The sequence below is a fragment of the Anguilla rostrata genome, chromosome 11, assembly GCF_018555375.3.
Source record: "Anguilla rostrata isolate EN2019 chromosome 11, ASM1855537v3, whole genome shotgun sequence".
NCBI lineage: Eukaryota > Metazoa > Chordata > Actinopteri > Anguilliformes > Anguillidae > Anguilla > Anguilla rostrata.
Genome location: NC_057943.1, coordinates 296664 through 317288, shown reverse-complemented (window position 1 = coordinate 317288; position 20625 = coordinate 296664). Strand labels below are relative to the sequence as shown.

The following is a 20625-nucleotide window of genomic DNA, read 5'->3' as shown; positions in this document are numbered from 1 at the left end:
TGTCATACATATAACGTGATTACATGACACAGTACAGTCACGGATGGAAATTAAACTCCGTAAACATTTGATAATATATTTTAAAACATAACGGCAGACAGTCAGCTAGCCTCAAGTTAGTTCTGCAATCGTTCGTTCAGGTTGATGGGCTTTTCCGCACCGGACTGTCAATCACATTGTAAAAATCACAAGACCGCTTAACTCTATGGTTTTGGCTCCAAATCGACAACATGGCCGCGCCCGCCATTGAGCTTCAAAACGCGTTTTAGAGACCCACGGAGAGTAAATGGGTGACGTCACAGTAGCTTTGTCCATATTTTTTACAGTCTCTGGTTTCAGGCGTGGAAAAAGGGCGTGGTCAAAATATAGTGAGCTGGTTGCTTGTGAAATTAGATTTCTAGGGTTATTACTGGACGCAGAAACGAGTAGGTGGTACAGAGTCATGTCATAAAAATTGCCCTTGAAACATAATTTTCTGTTGTTTCTTAAGTGATGTAGGAGTCATGTTTGCAATTTACTAAAAACAATTCTTAGCAAATTCAATTGCATGAATTGTTCTCTCCACACTTGTATTGAGTTACACCACTTACTGCCCTAACTCACCCCAAACCCTGATTTTCACCCGCGGTTTAACCTTTAAGATCCTCTATCCTCACCCAAAGATTTTATACACTCAAGGCATACCTGTGTGCTCCTGACTGTAAATAAAAGGATTATTCATGTTATGAAGAGGCTTTTCCATCACCTGAACCAGAGGGTAAACAGACCCGTTCATCACAGGGGCATCACCACGGTAATGCTAGCGCGGCCTGGCAGGGCTGCTAGCCGAAGCCTGCACTGGAACTGAAACCAGACCAGCGGGGTCCATACACTGTGCCCTAAAGCTGCAGTAACCACCTTTCTCAATGGCTGCTGCAATGTTGTGAAAACACCTGTTGGCTCAGACCACAGAGAGAGAGAGAGAAAGAGAGACATAGAGACAACCCCCCTCCAACCTCCCCTGCTTCTCCATACATCTCATTGTGAATGCACATCAAAGTTTGTAGTAGGGACTACCGTAGTTTGTGCTAGTCCCGAACTGGTCTAACCGGGTTCAAGCTGCACAATATGATTGTCTTCACTGCCGGACAATCATCATAAATATTGCCATGTCTAGGATGGCAGACCAGTTACACTGAGCTTGTGTAACGTTAGTCTGAACCAGACAATAGCGGGCAAGCAAGGTAATAGCGGGCAAGCTAGGTAATAGCGGGCAAGCTAGGTTCTCGCCGGCTCTAGCTGACATGATCTGTCCGATCGGTAACGTCACCTTACCTAGCTAGCCTAGGTAAACTACCTAATGCCAGGTATACATCGTATGATTTCAGCCCATTTTAACTGACTTCTAATGTCACAAAATAACTTTAAAATTGGGCCAAATTTCAGCTGGGATCAACCATCATTTGAGAAGAAGTGTGAGAGATGCCCGAGCAATTGCCCTGAGGACCTCAGATGACAGATAACTGTGTGAATTTCTGACCAGTCAGAAATTTGGGTCTGCATTCATGTGGTGAATTAAGACCCAATTTCCTGAAAGACGTTGTGCAGCTACCTCACTGTGAACGCGCAGGGTATATCTCATTGTTGATTGGTTCACGACGTGAACTGACTCATTTTATTGGGTCACATTGTGAACTATTTTGTTTTGAAAACAAGAATCCTTGGCTTTAGAGTGCAAAATTTCAGGGTATAAACAGTGTATGGTGGTGGATTTCTCTCACAGCAGCTCTTTCTATGATTTCTACTAAGCATGACCGTTCTGATACCTTCTATTAAAAAAGCAAGTTAAAGTAGCTTTAACAGGATAAGCCACTCAGCAGCCCCAGTAACATTTTAACCAATCTGAGATGCATACAAATATTAATCTTTTGAAGTTCTAGGCAACATAGTGCTGTTTATTTTATAGTTGTGTCCATTACAATCTATAGGACTGGGCTCCTGAGGCACCTGACTAGCTATACTCAGTATATATTGCTATTGTTAGCCAAGTTAAAATACAGTCCTCTGGGAAATGCATGAAGACGATTAACGACATGTACACACTTTATTAAAACGCAAATCTGTAGCAAGGCACAGCCTCACAGACTTGATTCCAGATGTGTGAACACCGTTCTTGCAGTTGAAGTCAAATGTTCTGGTGGGAATGGCTTTTATAGACTGTCCTTGAACTCTGTAAGGGTCCATCTAGGTGTGCTGGCAGTGGGCATGGCAACCCCACCTTCTGTTCCCAGTCTGGTTGCTAGTAGCAGAGGAATTATCAGACTGATGTGGACCTGGGTATGGCCTTTCCTCACTGGAAAAGCCAACAGCCTCACAAGCTCAGCGCCTGCTGCTGGTTCCAGGTTCAAGATCACGTCAGAGACATCCCTGAAATACAGCCGGTTCTCCCTTGCAATCTATGGAGGTTTCTTGTGAATTTATGTTACACTTGATTTTACTTTTATATATGTCCAATTTAAAAATAAAAACACTGACACTATAAGTGACACATTTAAACATTTAATGTGGAATTCACCTGTTTCCTTACAATGTGGAGGGCACAATCCATTGCAATGGGGTGACATTTATAAATCTTGTGGTCATGCACAAGTTAAAATGAACAGCCATCTGAAAGGGCAACTCCTCTGGACTAGTCTCAATTCTGCACACAAGTTATTTAACAATGTAGGGGTACAATGATGAAAATCTATTTGCATTTCAAACCTAAGATACATATTCTACTGACATGATTTACCGTGAAACAAATAAATAATGAAATGCCCTGTCTATGTACGATGCTATACTGAAACAGAACTGTAAAAACAGCTGATGAAAACGAATGCTCTCATTAGTTGTTGAGCAGTAACCGTCTAACATTGACAATCTGTCACTTGATGAAAGGCTGCATTAAATTTTACCACTGAGATAATTATAAATGACACCGACAGCCTTAAGATCTCAAAGGCTAATTCATGTTTGACTTATACACTTGCTGCCATGACATTTCAATACTTCACCGCTCAGAAAGAGGACACCTTTTCTGTAAAGATCACATGCAAAATATTCTCTTAATGTATCATGCAGTGCACAAAACAGAACATCTATAATATTCATACTGGGTACTGCTAACACCGCAGAAACAGCCATTCCTGGGTAATGTAGTTCTGCACATTGTGCTTATTAAAACCCTACCTGGTGCAGACAGGTAGAATACTCCTATGGCTGTATAAGGGACTGAAATAGAGGAATGCATTTTGTCATAGAACATTTTCTTGGCACACGCCCATGATGTTACTGGACCTTTAGTCAATCTATCAGCTCAATACTCAAGCATTCATCCGATTCTGTTGACAGTTCAGTAAAATACTGGCTTGCTTGATTTTGCTTACGTTGCCTGAAATTGCAGTTTACCTGAACCCGTCAACAAAGTACTCTCCACTGGAGATTGCACATTATTGATACCAACATTTTGAAATATCTTTCAAAATGCAGAACAAAAGCAGTTTTTTTTAAAACAATAAATGATAAACACCTTAAGCCATATTATTTTATTTCTCCTGTCATGATTAATGGTGCCCGGAATGCCATTTGTTTCTTCCGTGAAATAAGACAGAAAACACCTGACAGCCTGTCTGTGGATTCCTGATGGCGGAGATTCCCATGACAACGAGACTGTGTTTCCGGCGGCAGTACTGCTGGGTGTGGCGCTGGCCGTGGCAGTGGGCGTGGCATAAGAGCGCATCAGTCCTCCACCTTGCGGGCCAGCCTGCAGAACGTCCAGTGGTGCTCGACTGTGTTCTCATTGGCCCGTTCGCTCATGTGATGCACGCGCGTGTTGCGGATGGTGAAGCCCTGCTTGGTGATGTAGTCCATCAGGTGGACGCGCAGGGACACCTCCTGGTGGTAGTCGCAGGGCCCGAAGGTGAAGGACACCTGGCAGTCCCTGGTGTCCATCATGTGCTTGTTCCACTTGGTGAAGCTGTTGGCGATGCCCTCCAGCAGAGCGTGTACCTTGGTGGTGATGGTGAGCTGAGTGATGATCACCGCCACAGGGTTGGAGTACTTGGAGAGCTTGCGGGTGCTGGACAGTTCCACCACCTGCTCGAAGGTATCCAGAGGGTAGAGCGGTTTGGGGTCTCTCAGGCACTGGATCAGGGGCTCTATCTGGTAGAAGTCGGCCTCCTTGCGGAGGAGCTCCGTCTCCTTGAAGTCAGTGGGAAGAGTGAGCTCTGACGTGCGCAGGAAGTTGAGCACATGGCGGAACAGCGGGCCATCGCGGTCGATAAAATAGTGGCCCTGAGCATCGCGGGCGGAGGGGAAATCCCCGCCAAACATGGCCCCCAGCATGGAGTCAGGGTACCGCTGCAGGGTGGACAGGGAGGTGGTGTACAGGTGACCCCCCACATTCAGAGTGACTGGATCAGTCATCTGCAAGGAGAGGAGCACATCCATCAGGGGGGCGGGGACAGAATGCATTCAACAGCCAATCAGACTGAAGCAGGCAGGGTGCAGTTATGATAGAGTTCATGTAACCATGGCATTACATAAGCTTGCTTAAGAACACTCTGTAATTGTATCAGCTGTGGAAAAATAAGGTTTAGAGCAGAAGATCAGAATGTACATGCGGTAATGTAATGCAATGTAATGTTTAAATGTCTGCACTGAGCCTGATTTTAACTGAAGGCACACTGACCATATATCCCCAGCCCCCATTCTCCATTTGCCACACGGTTTGGGCAGCTTTTTAGAAACCAGGAGGGGGGAGAGTACCGATGACTGCTGGTCTGTAGACTCTGTACCTGTGTCTAACACCTGTGCAAATACACAAAAACCGCACAGTAACACAGCACCAACACAAAAAGACCATTGCATTGAACAAAAATACAACACGTCTGTCTATCACTCCCTTGCATTCTCTAACCTAGATTAAAATTGTATAGCTTTTCCTTTTATTTACATTGCACGGTACTTTTCCAGAGCAACCTATATCGTTTACACTTTCGCACACAATCCGTTTATATAGCTGAAGCAATTAAGGTTAAATGCTTTGCTTAATGCAGCACTAAGTTGAACCCACAACCTATGAGTCACAAACTTAGTTCCATAATGGTATATAGTAAAACAGTTCCGTTGTTGACATTTAATACCTACATCTCTTGAACCAACTTTGAAGACGCCCCGGGAGGAAAACTGCAAAACGGATCATATTTCAAACTAAATTTTTACTCGTTTTAAATTCAAAAAGACTGATTCACCAACAGTCTGATTTTTGGAACATTTCCTATTTGTTAATTTAGTAGGCTGCTAGCCGGTTATATCCACTAAACAAAGCTAGCTATATCGACCAAAATAATTTTCAAGAATTCCAACTGTTTGACATTCTCTGATAACTTTATAGTGCTATTCCCAGGACAAGACCAGAATTACACACAGGGCTACTATTATTAATTACGCGTACTGGGTGTCGTGCCGTTCGTAGGACACAGATGCGGCGATAATTTGTGTTGTTTTACCTCCATTTAATGTTAGCAAGTATACTTACCTATTCTCCAGCTGCTGTGTTAGTCTGATGTAATTGCTGAAGTAACCTTGCATCGAGAACACTATTTTGACTATTTATTCAAACAAGAAACATTAGCTGATTCGAGATGAGGTGGCTGCTTTGCTTAGCGTAATGGATTTATTGCCTCTGCGTTGGCAGCTGATGCTAGTTAGCCAGCCACCATTATCTGTCTAACGTTAGCTAGCTCGCTAGCGTTACTTTTAATAAACACAAAGTGGCTTGATCTACAGAAAACGTGGCATAGAATAGCGATATAAAGCAAGCAGCACTGGAACTCGCATAATAAGCTGCAAGTCTGTCCGCTTAGACGCAATTATAACGCGACGTTAGCAGCTAAGTGGCTATGTAGCTGAAGCACTGCAAACTGCCTACGTCGGACCTCGTTTTATTTAATGCAGTTCATCTGCTAATAAACTGCGGGTTAAAATTAACTCATAAAATTGTTCTTTGTAAAACGTATTCCTACCTTTTCACAGATCCACTGGCTACATTCAATTGCCAATTGTCGCTGCTTATGGAACCAGTAGACTGAATGAATGCTCTGCTGCTCCGCCTGTCCGCCTGCAGAGCACACATGGACAACCACACACTTTCCCCGGGACTCCGGCTGCTGCGAGACTGCAGCGGCTGAGTCCTGTAGCTCCTTGTGTAAGGAGAGGAGATATCGACGAGCAAAGTCGTTGTTATAGGTGATGCTTTGTAGTGTTTGAGCATGGGGGTGACCTGTGCAAGCGTGATGGGCTGCACCTGAACCAGAGGGGTACTGCTGCATTGGGCCAGCATATACACAGGGTAAAAGTAGGGACTTGGGTGGGGGAGCAGGGAGGTGAGAGAGTCAAAGGATAGGGTGGTGCAGACCGCCCACATGAAAGCTGTCAACCTACAACAATAGTGAGAACACTGGTAAAATTAAGAGAGGCTTAGGGTAGCGGGGTGTGACCAACTCATGCCTAGCGAGGATGTTTGGATTAAGTTCATAGGGAAACATTAGAAAGGCCTTAATATAGAAGTATGCTACAGACCACCCACTTCGGACAGTAGTGTTAATACAATGCTCTTTGGAAATATAAATCAAGCTTGTGAGGGAGGTGGGACTGTTATTATGGGTGACTTCAATTACCCCACTATTGGGACATGGACAAGGAAAAAGTGAGGAAGAATTTCTATATGTTGCAAATGACTGTTTTTTTTTTTTTGGGGGGGGGGGGGGGTTTGTCACAGTATGTCAGACAACGTACGAGAAGAAAATCAGTTCTTGATCTGGTGCTATGTAAAGATCCTGACAGAATTTGCAGCTTAGAGGTGACAGCCACTTGGGACGAGTGATCATTCCACTGTTAGTTTTATTAAAAAGGTTCAAAGATGGGCAGCTAAATTGGTTGTTTACTAAAGATAAAAGTTATATGGTAAGACTTTAAGACTTAAACTATTCACAGTTAGTGAAAGGAGCCTTAGGGGTGAGTTGATTGAAGCTCTTAAAATAATAAAAGGGATTAACAAAGTGAGCTACGAGAGATTCTTCCGGTTGAACTCTGTCAGTAGAATGGGGGGACATAAATGGAAATTATCAAAAGGTAAATTCCGTGCAGATATCAGGAAGCATTTCTTCACACACAGGGAGTAGCCGCTGTGTGGAATAGCTTGCCAGGTTATGTAGCTGAGGCAGAAACTGGAGGTTTTTAAGACCAGGCTTGATACGGTGCTGGATACTATCTAGTGTGTAGGTAAAGCACGCGCTAGGTACCCTTTAGTGGTAGGAAAATGGTGAGCATTGTTCGGCTGAATGGCCTGTCCTCATCATTATGTTATGCTATGTTGGACTATTTCAGTAGAAAGCAGAAGCTTGTCTATGTTCTCTTCGTTATGGTTATATTATTTAAGCTATTTATAGCTTGTCAGCAGTCTTAACATGGCAATAAAAAATAAATCAGCAACAATCAAGTCATTGATTAAATTTTGTGAACTGAAAATTGTTGTGATTGTGCACTTAGTTTGTTTCATTATTTCCGGTGTACGGATGTAAATGTGAACACCATTTAAAGCTTCTATAAACACTCATTCCACGGAATCTTGAAGCAACATTACATGATTTTATTTTTTTAAATAGACAATTGCAATGTGTGAATTCATGTTCTTTTTTGAAGACATTATTTGTAGCTCCATGAAGACACTTGAGGGTTACGTGACACTGAATGAGCGTGTCATTCTGCAGAAAACACAACTGCATCAACCAAACTTTTTTAAATAATTTTTTTGTCAAGTTTTGTCATCAGCGATATACATCTATACTATAACACTGACACCATGGTTGGTATCTGTAAAGGCACTGTTCCAATGTGTGGATGGGCCCCACAGTCTGGTATCTGTAAAGGCTATGTTCCAGTGCATGGATGGGCCCCATGGTCTGGGATCTGTTAAGGCACTGTTCCAGTGCATGGATGGGCCCCAGGGTCTGGGATCTGTTAAGGCACTGTTCTGGTACATGGATGGGCCCCATGGTCTGGTATCTGTTAAGGCACTGTTCCAGTGTGTGGACGGGCCCCACAGTCTGGTATCTGTTAACGTTTCATTGCAGTGTGTGGATGGGCCCCATGATCTGGTATCAGTTAAGGTATTATTCTAGTGCATGGATGAGCTCTGTGGTCTCATATCAAATGCAGACTGAGCCAGTGCTAACTGTGGCCATATATAGCGTTTGTATTGCAAAGAAAAATGTAGAAATGTACTGGGGACAGAAGATTTATTAAGCCTAGATAATCATTACAAATATTCAAAGCATTTTAGATTTACATGGAGGAGGGGAGGTTACAGTATTTTAAAGCAAAGGTTTGTTGATTTTGCCCTTAACACACTAAACAAACACCTACAGAACTCAACAAAAAGAGGAGTGGCAGTCTTAGTCTCAGACTCTCAGACTCGGACTCAGTCTCGGACTCGGTCTTGGACTCATCCTTTTTTCTTTTCTGGCACCATCACCATCACCTCTCCTTTCATCACTACTTTGTCCTTCACCGAACAAGAGACAGAAATGAGAGCGAAGGACATCTTAATCTTCTTCACCTCCGCTTCAGCCAGCACCTCCTCTCCCACGTAGAGGGGGGCCGGGAAGTGGATCTCCTGATACAGGAATATGCAGCCGCTGCCTGGCATCTCCGTGCCCAGCACCGCAGAGATCAGCCCGTTAATCAGCACCCCGTGCACGATGGGGCTCTCGAAGGATGTGGTCTTGGCGTAGGCAGGGTCCAGGTGGATGGGGTTCATGTCCCCTGTCAGCTCAGCAAAAGTGGCCACGTCCCTGGCACTGAAGGCCTTGGTGAGAGAGGCCCGCTCTCCCACATGGAGGAACCGCCTCTGAGATTCTTTAATTCGGCTGATGGTAGCCGTGCTAACCGTAACCGGGGCAACAGTTTGGTAGACATCTCTGAGCTGCCGGCGCAGGACACAACCTCTCCAGGCCATCTGACAGTTTCAGTGCTGCTCTGGTCTCGTACTGCCTCTGCTGTTACCTAGGTAACCGGCAGGCTCCAGTCTGCAGCGGTTTCTGCACAAAACCAATCAGAAACAGTGAAAAGCTGATTATAAACACAGTGAGTACAGTCTGAACACTGTTACAGATCATAAACACTGCGAGTACAGCCAGAACATTGTTACACATTATAAACACAGTGAGTACAGCCTGAACACGGTTACTTATGAAATATAAACATATTTACCAAATATAAACAAAAGTGTTTCAACAACCTTACTGCACCCTTTAAGCGGGCCCTCGCTGGAGCCTGGTGCCTTGGTAGGCTTGTTTCTGCTGACTCATCAAACAGAAGACGCTTGCTACTACCCTCTACTGCTCATACATGGCACTTAATACATAATACTGTATCAATCACAAAAAACTTTTAAGCGAAATGTCTGCATTTACCAAAAGCGTCAAAAGACAGGAAATGAAATTGATCAACCTTAACGCTAACATGAGCCTGCTCTCCATCAAAGTGCTTATGATTCCGTTCTCTCGACCGCACTCAGTGTGTAGGCTGTTTAACAGTTTTATGTGGAAACTGTTCAGATCAGTTAAAATACAAAAAATAAATAAACCGCTTGAGAGGCTAGCAGGGCATGACTCCCTGTGGACTGATCAGAAATTATGCCAAATGCCCTATATAATTTCACCACTAATTTAAGGAGGAGGAAAAAGGTTATTATTACAGTGTCAAATTTCACTTTCCCTTCTGAACGCGCAAGTTAAATTTATGTCGTAATCCGTTGTACGGAGCCTACTTACTTTCCACTAAAATGTATCGACAATGCCTTGCTCTTTTTACATACTACCGAGCGCTGTGATTATGTAACGTTTGGAACCGTCAACGTGGAGTCCGTCTGTAAACGAAATAGGCGTCTCTGTACAGAGCCTTGCAAAACAAAATAAATAAATCATAGAGGAGCGCCGAATGCGCCTTTGCACAAGAGTCTATATCATATCACCGCAGACCCATCTTCTTTGCAAGGGCGACTCATGCCAATTTGCTCTAAGCACTTTGAAACAATTTAAAACAACAACAGGGAGCTATTCATGTTTGTCAGTTTGGCAAATAGAATAGGTTATTAACTGTAAAAGCAGAACCAGAGTCGCTGGCGGTAGCTAACGTTACTTCCAAACCAACAGTGTCGAGATACAATGCAACCGAGTTGATATAACCTACTGTCATTGGCAGCATACTTCTGGGAAAGCATTGGGTCATTAGGGCTACCCATGACCATTTGAATGTTATGAAATAATATTGTAAGTACCATAAAACAAGAAACCCACTGTCTGTAAGACTGAAGTGGAGCTACAAGCTAGTGGGCAAAAGACATCTCTGATTCGAAAAGTTCTTCAAATTGAACACGAAATACAACGGGTGTTTGTATTAGTGTGCTGTCTCGCATGGTGGTCGAAAGCACAGTTAAAGATGAACAAATAAACTTACAGAAAGCAGACACGACGTGTTATTATTGATGTTGGTCGGTTGACTCTTACATTAAAAAATACATTGTGGACATTCTGTTTATTCTTACAATATCAACAGCGTGTAGATACACAAGAACAGTACCAGATTCACACCGGACCTGAATCACTTCATTGGTTGTCGGAAGGGGGTGTGTCGTCGTCAAAGGAAGTGACGACAGGGGTCAATGTAGATTCTTCGCAGATGAATAGAATGTATCTATGGATTGGTAGATTTGTTCAACTTAAAGTACCGGGAGTTTGCCGCTGGACACAGGATGTTTGATTAAGTGATTTTGCTCGTGTTCTCACTTGAAATAACGCCTCTGTGACGGATACAGAATGTTACGAGTAAAGTCTGCAGAATTATCCGAAATGATTCTGCTCGCGAAAATTCACATATCTGTACAACATGCGAATCGCTCAGCAGTAGGAGTCTTCAGTGAATTATGTGAATCAGCGCAACAGAACGCCCTACGATAGACAAAACCCATGTTTTTACATTTTTAAAAAGCAGTTATTTCAGTTTTCAAGCGACCATTTGCACAATACGTCAATTCGGACACGATATTGTGTAAGAAACAGAGCTTTGTTCTTTTATTTATAAGGAATTAGAAGGATACGTAGGTCTAGACCTGGAATTGACACAGATTGTCCAATAGGACCCATGAAGATTCCCAGCATTTCTGATTTACACAGAATTCACAGGATCTATTTAAGTTCAGATAGCAAGTCCCTATGGCAATGATCTTCATCTCGCCATTTTCTGTAAACTCTAGAGACTCTTGAGTGTAAAAATCCCAGGAGTGCAGCTGTTTCTGAGATGCTGGAACCACTATGTCTGGCACCAACAATCACACCACAGTTTAAGTTGCTTTGATCATGCTTAGACCACCCATCCTAACGTTTGGTTGAACACCAACTAAACTAAACCTCTTCATATTCAGGTGCAGGCTATTTGCGTTAACTAGCAGGTGTACTTTACATGGCAACAGAGTGTATATATACACACACATAATTAGAAACATAATTATTGGAATCACGGTTGTAATGAATAGGCAGATGACCACACTGGTGTCTGAAAGCTACATAGCCATAGTGTAGGGCTTTTATTGTTCATGTCATCCTAAAGAGAAACAACTCCCTGAGAGACCAGATGAACAGAATCAGAAACAGAATCGTTATTCACAAACTAAGGGAATGTGCAGCACATTTGAGCCCCTGCCCCAGACCCCCCTCCACTGCTCTCAGGACAGCTTCTTGCTGCTGGTGCTGTCGATGCCCTGCTGCGCACAGATGAAGTCCATGATGAGTTTGGCGGTTTTGCGCGGTCTCTCCATCACCACAGAGTGGCCGCAGTTCTCCAGCAACTCCACCTGGCAGCCTGGGACTGCCTCCACCAGCACAGCCGCGCCCGACACATCCATCACCTGAGGGCAATAGAGAGGCCTGTGAGCATGCTCCTGGACCGCCCCTTCCCCCGACAGCTTAGTAGACAGAACACACTTTGAGGACACAGTAGTTAGGAGGCTGATTTGGACACAACCAGTCCTACCTGATCCTGCTTTCCCCAGATGACCTGCAGTGGTGCAGTGATCTGGTGCATGTGATCATGCAGGCAGTGTCTGGAGTCCTCCCCAACAATCTTCATAAAAACTAGAGGGACAGAGGGAGGGAGAGAGAGAAAGAGAGAGAGACAGAATGTGGAAAGCAGGGAAAGATCTGCAGTTTGATTGCTGCACCCCTCAGTCGCTGAAAGTAGGTGCAGCTCATTTTATGACTTTCTGCTTTGACTCTGCACAGGGAGGAAAGCCACTGCGGTTTGAGCCAGTCCATGTCTAACCCCAGGCAGGGTAGTATACCACCACCAGGCAAGTTAAAGACCTGCTCCTGGCAAGACCTGGAGTGACTTAAACTACTGTGTATCAGGAGTCCAACAGAAATCCCAGCCGGAACATTCTGTAACAGTCCTGTGTGTCCGTTTTATAAATCAGAAAGCGCCTTTGTCAAACTTTACAGTTTGTTTAAGAAAAATCTGCCCAAGCTGTTGAAACTGAACAGTTAGCCCATGCCAGGCAGAGCAGACCCACCTTCCCTGTAGAAGTCATTGTGTGGAAGCCGCGCATCCACCAGGCCCTGGAGAATCTGACAGCGACAACAAGCACAAAGAAAACAAATCAACTGCAGAAACAACTAAACTTTGCACTCATTTGTTTATCCAGCTGCAGAAAAGAACTGCGACTTCATTTCCTACTACACCTGCTCATAAAAATGGTGCCCTTATTGGTTATGACAGCCACACAGACCAACTCCACCCTTTGGTGGTGACAAGCAATGGGATGGAAGGGGGGGCAAGGGGAGGCGTGGCTGGAACCCCACCCCAGACTGACCTGCTGAGGGATCTTGAAGCGGACGTAGGAGCAGAGCTGGAGCATGTCGTCCATCTCTTGTGGAGTGCTGGGGATGAGGGGGATGCCCTGGGACACCCCCGCCCTCTGCAGAGCCTGCAGCTGCTTCACAAACCTGCTTTCAGCAGGACACCTCAGCCCTGGGGGGTCACAGGTACAGCCAGTGATCTGAGAGCGAGCGAGCGAGCACTCACTCACTCACTCACTCACTCACTCACTCACTCACTCACATCACTCACCACACACTCACCACTCACTCACTCACTCACTCACTCACTCACTCACTCACTCACTCACTCACTCACCACCACTCACTCACCACTACACTACACACTCACTCACTCACTCACTCACACCAACACACGGACACACACTCAGACACACACACATAGATACAGACATACACACACACAGACACACCTGCAGGGCAGATGAGTGTGAGGCCGAAGATGTGGGTGGGGTAACAGGCAGCGTACACCCCTGCCACACTACCCCCCATGGAGCTGCCCACCAGGTGGAAAGGCTTCTTATTCAAGCGAATGCTCTCAACAAACTGGGAACAAACACAGAGCAGCCTGCATTTAGAACCACAAAACAGTGACAACACAGCCTGCATTTAGAACCACAGAGCAGCCTGCATTTAGAACCACAGCACAGTGACAGCACAGCCTGCATTTAGAACCACAGAGCAGCCTGCATTTAGAACCACAGAACAGCCTGCATTTAGAACCACAGAGCAGCCTGCATTTAGACCCACAGCACAGCCTGCATTTAGAACCACAGAACAGTGAAAGCACAGCCTGCATTTAGAACCACAGCACAGCCTGCATTTAGAACCACAGAGCAGCCTGCCTTTAGAACCACAGCACAGCCTGCATTTGAACCACAGCACAGCCTGCATTTAGAACCACAAAGCAGCCTACATTTAGAACCACAGAACAGTGACAACACAGCCTGCATTTAGAACCACAGAGCAGCCTGCATTTAGAACCATAGCACAGTGACAGCACAGCCTGCATTTAGAACCACAGAACAGCCTGCATTTAGAACCACAGCACAGCCTGCATTTAGAACCACAGAGCAGCCTGCATTTAGAACCACAGCACAGCCTGCATTTAGAACCACATAACAGTGAAAGCACAGCCTGCATTTAGAACCACAGAACAGTGAAAGCACAGCCTGCATTTAGAACCACAGCACAGCCTGCATTTAGAACCACAGAACAGCCTACATTTAGAACCACAGCAAAGTGACAATACAGCCTGCATTCAGAACCAGAGCAGATTGGGGGAGGGGTAGCATTCAGATGGTGATGTAGTCTGGCAGATGGGGCAGCCTGCCTGGCTCCTCCACACCCACCTGGTGTAGCCTGCGCACCTGGCCCTGGATAGAGTAGTCATCGGTGCAGGTGCGGGTCGTGCCCCCGTGCCCGGGCATGTCCACACACAGCAGGTGCAGGTGTTTTGGGAGGAACTGCACAGGAGGCACACAGACATGACTAATCAACACATTGCACCACAGTGTCAGAATTCCACTGCAAAGGAAGCATGCTACAGCCCGGCAGGTACAACAGAGCTACAGTCAAACACACCATAAACTCCCCTGCGCCCTCTACACTACATCAAATCATTCATCAACAGATCGGGTCTGTTCCCAGGTCTGTGATGGACTGATCATACCTTGACCACAGACAGCCACAAGTCCTTGTGGGCGGAGAATCCGTGCAGCAGGAGGACGGAGGGGCGTGTCCCCGGCTTGCCCCGGACGGAGTAACAGAAGCGGTAACCCCCGCAGTCAGCATACCGCACTTGCATCCCCAGCGTCCGCCTCCAGTACCTCAGTATAACAGCAGGGGGCGTTATTGCACAAACCACACAAACACATGTAATCACAGTATATACATACAGCATTGCACACACATGTGTATATACATACTGCATTGCACATTCACATGAGTATTTACATACACATATGAATGCAACAAAATACAAAAACAAAACAAAATCTTTTTTTTTTAAATGGATACATGGTTCTTATTATATGCGCAAAGGATGGTATGTTTCAAGACAAGACAGCCTTTTCTTCATTATTCATGTTCAACTAGAATATTTCCATCCCATGACCTAACAGAACCAGGTCAAAACCACCTACAGATACAAAAACTAAATTCAAACAGGAATATAACCACATAAATTTACTTTTGGAATCAAAGTCAAGTTGTAAAGTGGCTGCAACCTAATGTATACCAAAGCTTTAATAAAACATTATTCACAACTGCTTGACATGTTTATAAAGTATGTATGATGCTGTGAATCCTGTTCAAACCCCTGCACAGTGATACAATAGTCTGTGCACAGTCCTGTTCACAGGCTCAGTGTGGGCACAGTGAATAGTCAGCACAGTCCTGTTCACAGGCTCAGTGTGGGCACAGTGAATAGTCAGCACAGTCCTGTTCACAGGCTCAGTGTGGGCACAGTGAATAGTCAGCACAGTCCTGTTCACAGGCTCAGTGTGGGCACAGTGAATAGTCAGCACAGTCCTGTTCACAGGCTCAGTGTGGGCACAGTGAATAGTCAGCACAGTCCTGTTCACAGGCTCAGTGTGGGCACAGTGAATAGTCAGCACAGTCCTGTTCACAGGCTCAGTGTGGTCACAGTCCTTTTCACAGGCTCAGTGTGGGCTCAGTGAATAGTCAGCACAGTCCTGTTCACAGGCTCAGTGTAGACACAGTCCTGTTCACAAGCTCAGTGTGGGCACAGTGAATAGTCAGCACAGTCCTGTTCACAGGCTCAGTGTGGTCACAGTCCTTTTCACAGGCTCAGTGTGGGCTCAGTGAATAGTCAGCACAGTCCTGTTCACAGGCTCAGTGTAGACACAGTCCTGTTCACAAGCTCAGTGTGGGCACAGTGAATAGTCTGCACAGTCCTGTTCACAGGCTCAGTGTGGGCACAGTGAATAGTCAGCACAGTCCTGTTCACAGGCTCAGTGTGGGCACAGTGAATAGTCAGCACAGTCCTGTTCACAGGCTCAGTGTGGGCACAGTGAATAGTCAGCACAGTCCTGTTCACAGGCTCAGTGTGGCCACAGTCCTTTTCACAGGCTCAGTGTGGGCTCAGTGAATAGTCAGCACAGTCCTGTTCACAGGCTCAGTGTAGACACAGTCCTGTTCACAAGCTCAGTGTGGGCACAGTGAATAGACTGCACAGTCCTGTTCACAGGCTCAGTGTGGGCACAGTGAATAGTCAGCACAGTCCTGTTCACAGGCTCAGTGTGGGCACAGTGAATAGTCTGTGCAGTCCTGTTCACAGGCTCAGTGTGGACACAGTCCTGTTCACAAGCTCAGTGTGGGCACAGTGAATAGTCAGCACAGTCCTGTTCACAGGCTCAGTGTGGGCACAGCGAATAGTCTGCACAGTCCTGTTCACAAGCTCAGTGTGGGCACAGTGAATAGTCAGCACAGTCCTGTTCACAGGCTCAGTGAGCTTTAAGCACAGGTTCATTACGGTTTCAGTGCACCCATAACACAGCGGATCCAGCCGGTCAGGTCTGTGCTGATTGGCTGAATCAGGTGTGGTAGTGCTGAGCTCCCAGCAGCACTGCAGTCTGGCTGATCCCGTACTGTCCCTGCATCTTTGCTTCCTGCTGGGATGGGTAAGGTGACCTCTGACCTTTAACCTTACCAGTAGTAGACCTTAATGAGGGCAGAGGGCCAGAAGAAGAAGGAGGCCGCAAAGGCTAGAATGGGGAGGGCCAGTGTCCCCCCTGCAACCAGGAGCAGGTTGAGCAAGTCCATGTCCATCACCAACGTCACCTGCTACACAAGACAACACTGACTCACTGAGACAGCACTGACACACTGATACACTGAGACAGCACTGACACACTGAGACAGAACAGACACACTGACTCACTGAGACAGCACTGACACACTGTGAAACAGACACACTGATACACTGAGACAGCACTGACACACTGAGACAGAACAGACACACTGAGACAGAACAGACACATTGACTCACTGAGACAGCACTGACACACTGTGAAACAGACACACTGATACACTGAGACAGCACTGACACACTGAGAAAGAACAGACACACTTATACACTGAGACAGCACTGACACACTGAGAAAGAAAAGACACACTGACACACTGAGACAGCACTGACACACTGAGAAAGAAAAGACACACTGACAGCACTGACACACTGAGAAATAACAGACATACTGACACACTCAGAAAGAACAGACACACTGATACTCCGAGATAGCACTGACACTGAGAAAGAACAGACACACTGATACACTGAGACAGCACTGACACACTGAGAAAGAAAAGACACACTGACACACTGAGACAGCACTGACACACTGAGAAAGAAGACACACTGACAGCACTGACACACTGAGAAATAACAGACACACTGATACACTGAGACAGCACTGACACACTGGGAAAGAACAGACACACTGACACACTCAGAAAGAACAGACACACTGGGAGTGCACTGACAGACTGAGACAGCACTGACACACTGAAGCCCATTCCCTACAAACTGTCCCCCTTATTTGGCTTACTGTAGAGACAGAAATAGTCACAGGTTTGATTCACCTGCACAGAATCATCAAGCCTTTGAACACAAGCACAGCCACATGCCCCAGAGACAGGAGAGTGATGGAGACACCCACAGCAGGGACAGACAGGACGGTGACAGAGACACCCAGAGCAGAGCAGAGACAGACAGGAGAGTAATGGAGACACCCAGAGCAGAGCAGAGACAGACAGGAGAGTAATGGAGACACCCAGAGCAGAGCAGAGACAGACAGGACAGTGATGGAGACACCCAGAGCAGAGCAGAGACAGACAGGACAGTGATGGAGACACCCAGAGCAGAGCAGAGACAGACAGGACAGTAATGGAGACACCCAGAGCAGAGCAGAGACAGACAGGACAGTGATGGAGACACCCAGAGCAGGGACAGACAGGACGGTGACAGAAACACCCAGAGCAGAGCAGAGACAGACAGGACAGTGATGGAGACACCCAGAGCAGAGCAGAGACAGACAGGAGAGTAATGGAGACACCCACAGCAGAGCAGAGACAGACAGGACAGTGATGGAGACACCCAGAGCAGGGACAGACAGGACGGTGACAGAAACACCCAGAGCAGAGCAGAGACAGACAGGACAGTGATGGGGACACCCAGAGCAGAGCAGGAACGTTTCTCTCTCTCTGTGCCCTTCAGTTATTCAATAGGCCACAGGGTGGGGGAGGGTACAGCCTGATCTCAGTGGTCCTGCGCATGAGCATACAAGCGTGTTTTCAGAGAAAATTTAGGTTTTTACAAACGTCCCTCTCATCTATGATGGTCTGATATTTAGGGGCAGCGATGCCTGACAGATTATTTATGACCATGCATCATGAAAAATGCGTTCACAATCAACACGCCTGCATTTCCAACAGCTCCTAACTAGAGCGGCTTTCCAAAAACAGATTGAGTAGACAATCGACCTTCGGGACAAAGGCCGTTTGGCAAACACTGCTGCGCTGCAGCACGACAGCCAGAACGTTCGAGTTCCGGATTCTACTGAATTTCTACAGGAATTAAAACGCAGTGAGCTAGTCTTCTGCTGTATACGAACAGAGCTCAACCAAGCAAACTTACAACTAGATAATAGAATAAACTATTTTAATAGAATGAACTATTCCCATTATATGAACTGCACATTGCTCTAAATTCGTTTGACATTTAAAAAACAATTGCCTTATTCTTAAGTTATATTTACTGCCTTTTTTAGTTGTTTGCCAGATGTTTATTTACTTTTTGGTGTACATAGACTTTTGGCGTGTAGCCTACCGGTAGGATACAGGGGACTTGATGTTTGAACCAGGATTAACTTTATCCCTGTGAGCACTGCACAGTGAACTGTATGCAGCAGCAAGTGCGTCTTGCTCAACAGCAAGTCAGAAACACTCACATCCAGTCGGGAGCAAAAGGAAAAACAAAAAACTTTCCTTAGTTTCCCCATTTCAAACATTCATGTTTTAGGTTATAGAGAGAAAACCGCGGCGTTGACACCATTGACTATATAAAAATAGGCTGACACTAGATCTATGGAATTGCACTTTAACTGCAGCGGGCTAGCCTATTCAGTGTTAGATGTACAATACCCTAAAGATATTTTCATTTGAAAAATAAATACAAAATGCGTGGTTAATGCAAACGGCGGCGGAAAGAGACGTTCCTTTAATACACGGGTTGATTTTTATAATTATATTTATTTCTCTCAAGAAATATTTCATATGCGATTGACTCGATTTATGACTGCGTGCAGAAACAAGAATTCTCGACCTAATCCGTTCGGTTTTTTAAATGTTACAGAAATGAAAACAGAAAAAACACAAGTGTATATTCTATTATCAGCGGTTCATGGCTAATGCCCCGGATCAATCATTTACAGTATTAGATAGTCTCCCTTATTTTGCAAAATATCTCGATGACAATAAAACGACACATAAACAAATATGTCAGCATAACTTGTAAGACGTTACGGTTGAACAGCCTTCTCCCTTGCTTTATCTGAATAATTTCCCCTTTTTGAAAAAATAGGTCAGCATTCTGCGAAAGTGAAATATCGAGCCAGGAACTGTCGAAGTAAGAGTAAAAATAACAGTACCTGTCCGGCCTCCTCAGACCGCTGGTCTGAGGCTCTTCCGCGATACTCGCTCAGATGCAGTTAAACTATTTCTAAAGCGCTCGGATTTCTAGCGAACGCATTTTCACTGTTTCATTTCATTGTTCACATTCGAACCCCCGGGTTGAGGCGACCCCTTTAAATGCTGTGACTGTTGAAAGTGTGTCAAAGCATTTAAAGGGAAAGGTAGCGATTGTTTATGCCGACTGTATTGCGCTTGGAATCAATAGTCCTTAATCGATCCAGTACTCACCAATTAGACTGAACAGTGCTGAAATTGCAGTATTATATTTACTTGTTGAATTTGTGTGAGCCAATATTGTTTCTTGTAATTTGGCCTAATTTTTGCTATCAGTACTTCTAATGGCATGCCTAGATTTAGCAAGTTCAAATGGATGACTTCCAGACAGTGCTTCGAATCTGAGTAACTTGCCTTTTTTCTTGCTGTTCTTTCTTGGTGTTCTTTCTTCAGATTTAAACACGCGAGACCCGGACAGCACACTGTCCCTGGTAGTGCAGGTGTGGGAACTCCACCACTGTGGGCCCATTTGAATTGTACAGAATTTGTTTCTGGTGCTTCTGTAGTTTTCCTGTGCACAACCATCGCAGTTCTCTGTGTTTCGGGTGACACATTAAACATGTCTGTCTCAGCAGGAGGTGCAGAATGTGGGGTCCTGTGCCCTTAAAGTGAGTTCTCCACAGGCCATCACTGGGAAACTTCACATTTTGCCAACACAGCTCTTACAATGATTTAGAGACCCTGTCAGAGGATGTGCCTATGAGAATAAAAACCTTTTTGTTTCTCTTTTCAAGTAATAGAGCAGATGAGTGTGTATATATGGAGAAAAGATGCAGATTGAGCAGGTGTGACTTACTTGCTCCCACAGTAAGTAGCCTATTGCACCACTAGGGGACAACCATAGATATATAGCTTGAAAGCTATAGAGGGTATGCACATGACG

General features: G+C 45.3%; 3 protein-coding genes across 10 annotated transcripts; all 3 read right to left on the bottom strand.

Annotated features, from left to right (window-relative positions):
* Nucleotides 1–2522: 2522 nt before the first annotated feature.
* On the bottom strand, nucleotides 2523–6378 carry kctd6b (potassium channel tetramerization domain containing 6b). Of its 3 annotated transcripts, none has more exons than XM_064300342.1 (3): nucleotides 6048–6187; nucleotides 4712–4830; nucleotides 2523–4446 (listed from the first exon to the last, which is right to left on the bottom strand). In XM_064300342.1, the coding sequence occupies exons 2-3, from the start codon at nucleotides 4736–4738 to the stop codon at nucleotides 3760–3762; spliced, it is 714 nt and encodes a 237-aa protein (XP_064156412.1). In that variant the 5' UTR covers nucleotides 4739–4830; nucleotides 6048–6187; the 3' UTR covers nucleotides 2523–3759. The 3 variants fall into 3 exon arrangements, with proteins under 3 accessions (XP_064156412.1, XP_064156413.1, XP_064156411.1); XM_064300343.1 differs by lacking the exon at nucleotides 6048–6187 and adding an exon at nucleotides 5561–5988; XM_064300341.1 differs by lacking the exon at nucleotides 4712–4830 and having other exon boundaries at nucleotides 6048–6378.
* A 1926-nt stretch (nucleotides 6379–8304) lies between these two features.
* LOC135235131 (hydroxyacyl-thioester dehydratase type 2, mitochondrial-like) lies at nucleotides 8305–11487 on the bottom strand. Of its 5 annotated transcripts, none has more exons than XM_064300345.1 (2): nucleotides 10666–11487; nucleotides 8305–9122 (listed from the first exon to the last, which is right to left on the bottom strand). In XM_064300345.1, the coding sequence occupies exon 2, from the start codon at nucleotides 9038–9040 to the stop codon at nucleotides 8528–8530; it is 513 nt and encodes a 170-aa protein (XP_064156415.1). In that variant the 5' UTR covers nucleotides 9041–9122; nucleotides 10666–11487; the 3' UTR covers nucleotides 8305–8527. The 5 variants fall into 5 exon arrangements, with proteins under 5 accessions (XP_064156415.1, XP_064156418.1, XP_064156414.1 ...); XM_064300348.1 differs by having other exon boundaries at nucleotides 10682–11487; XM_064300344.1 differs by having other exon boundaries at nucleotides 10543–10684.
* Nucleotides 11488–11634: 147 nt separating this feature from the next.
* abhd6b (abhydrolase domain containing 6, acylglycerol lipase b) lies at nucleotides 11635–19816 on the bottom strand. Of its 2 annotated transcripts, none has more exons than XM_064300339.1 (9): nucleotides 19646–19816; nucleotides 16648–16778; nucleotides 14647–14803; nucleotides 14327–14440; nucleotides 13388–13520; nucleotides 12950–13107; nucleotides 12650–12704; nucleotides 12115–12215; nucleotides 11635–11989 (listed from the first exon to the last, which is right to left on the bottom strand). In XM_064300339.1, exons 2-9 carry the CDS (start codon nucleotides 16764–16766, stop codon nucleotides 11807–11809), a joined length of 1020 nt encoding a protein of 339 aa, XP_064156409.1. In that variant the 5' UTR covers nucleotides 16767–16778; nucleotides 19646–19816; the 3' UTR covers nucleotides 11635–11806. The 2 variants fall into 2 exon arrangements, with proteins under 2 accessions (XP_064156409.1, XP_064156408.1); XM_064300338.1 differs by having other exon boundaries at nucleotides 16648–16781; nucleotides 19646–19815.
* Nucleotides 19817–20625: the final 809 nt, after the last annotated feature.

Excerpts from the sequence above, each read along its gene's own strand:
- kctd6b (XM_064300341.1), bottom strand. The coding sequence starts at position 6,353 with ATGCAGCAGTACCCCTCTGGTTCAGGTGCAGCCCATCACGCTTGCACA. Across the intron at positions 4,447-6,047 it reads GCCAGTGGATCTGTGAAAAG|ATGACTGATCCAGTCACTCT; the intron begins GTAGGAATACGT and ends CTCTCCTTGCAG.
- abhd6b (XM_064300339.1), bottom strand. The coding sequence starts at position 16,766 with ATGGACATGGACTTGCTCAACCTGCTCCTGGTTGCAGGGGGGACACTG. Across the intron at positions 13,521-14,326 it reads AGGTGCGCAGGCTACACCAG|TTTGTTGAGAGCATTCGCTT; the intron begins GTGGGTGTGGAG and ends GTTTGTTCCCAG. Across the intron at positions 11,990-12,114 it reads TCTGGGGAAAGCAGGATCAG|GTGATGGATGTGTCGGGCGC; the intron begins GTAGGACTGGTT and ends TATTGCCCTCAG.
- LOC135235131 (XM_064300345.1), bottom strand. The coding sequence starts at position 9,040 with ATGGCCTGGAGAGGTTGTGTCCTGCGCCGGCAGCTCAGAGATGTCTAC.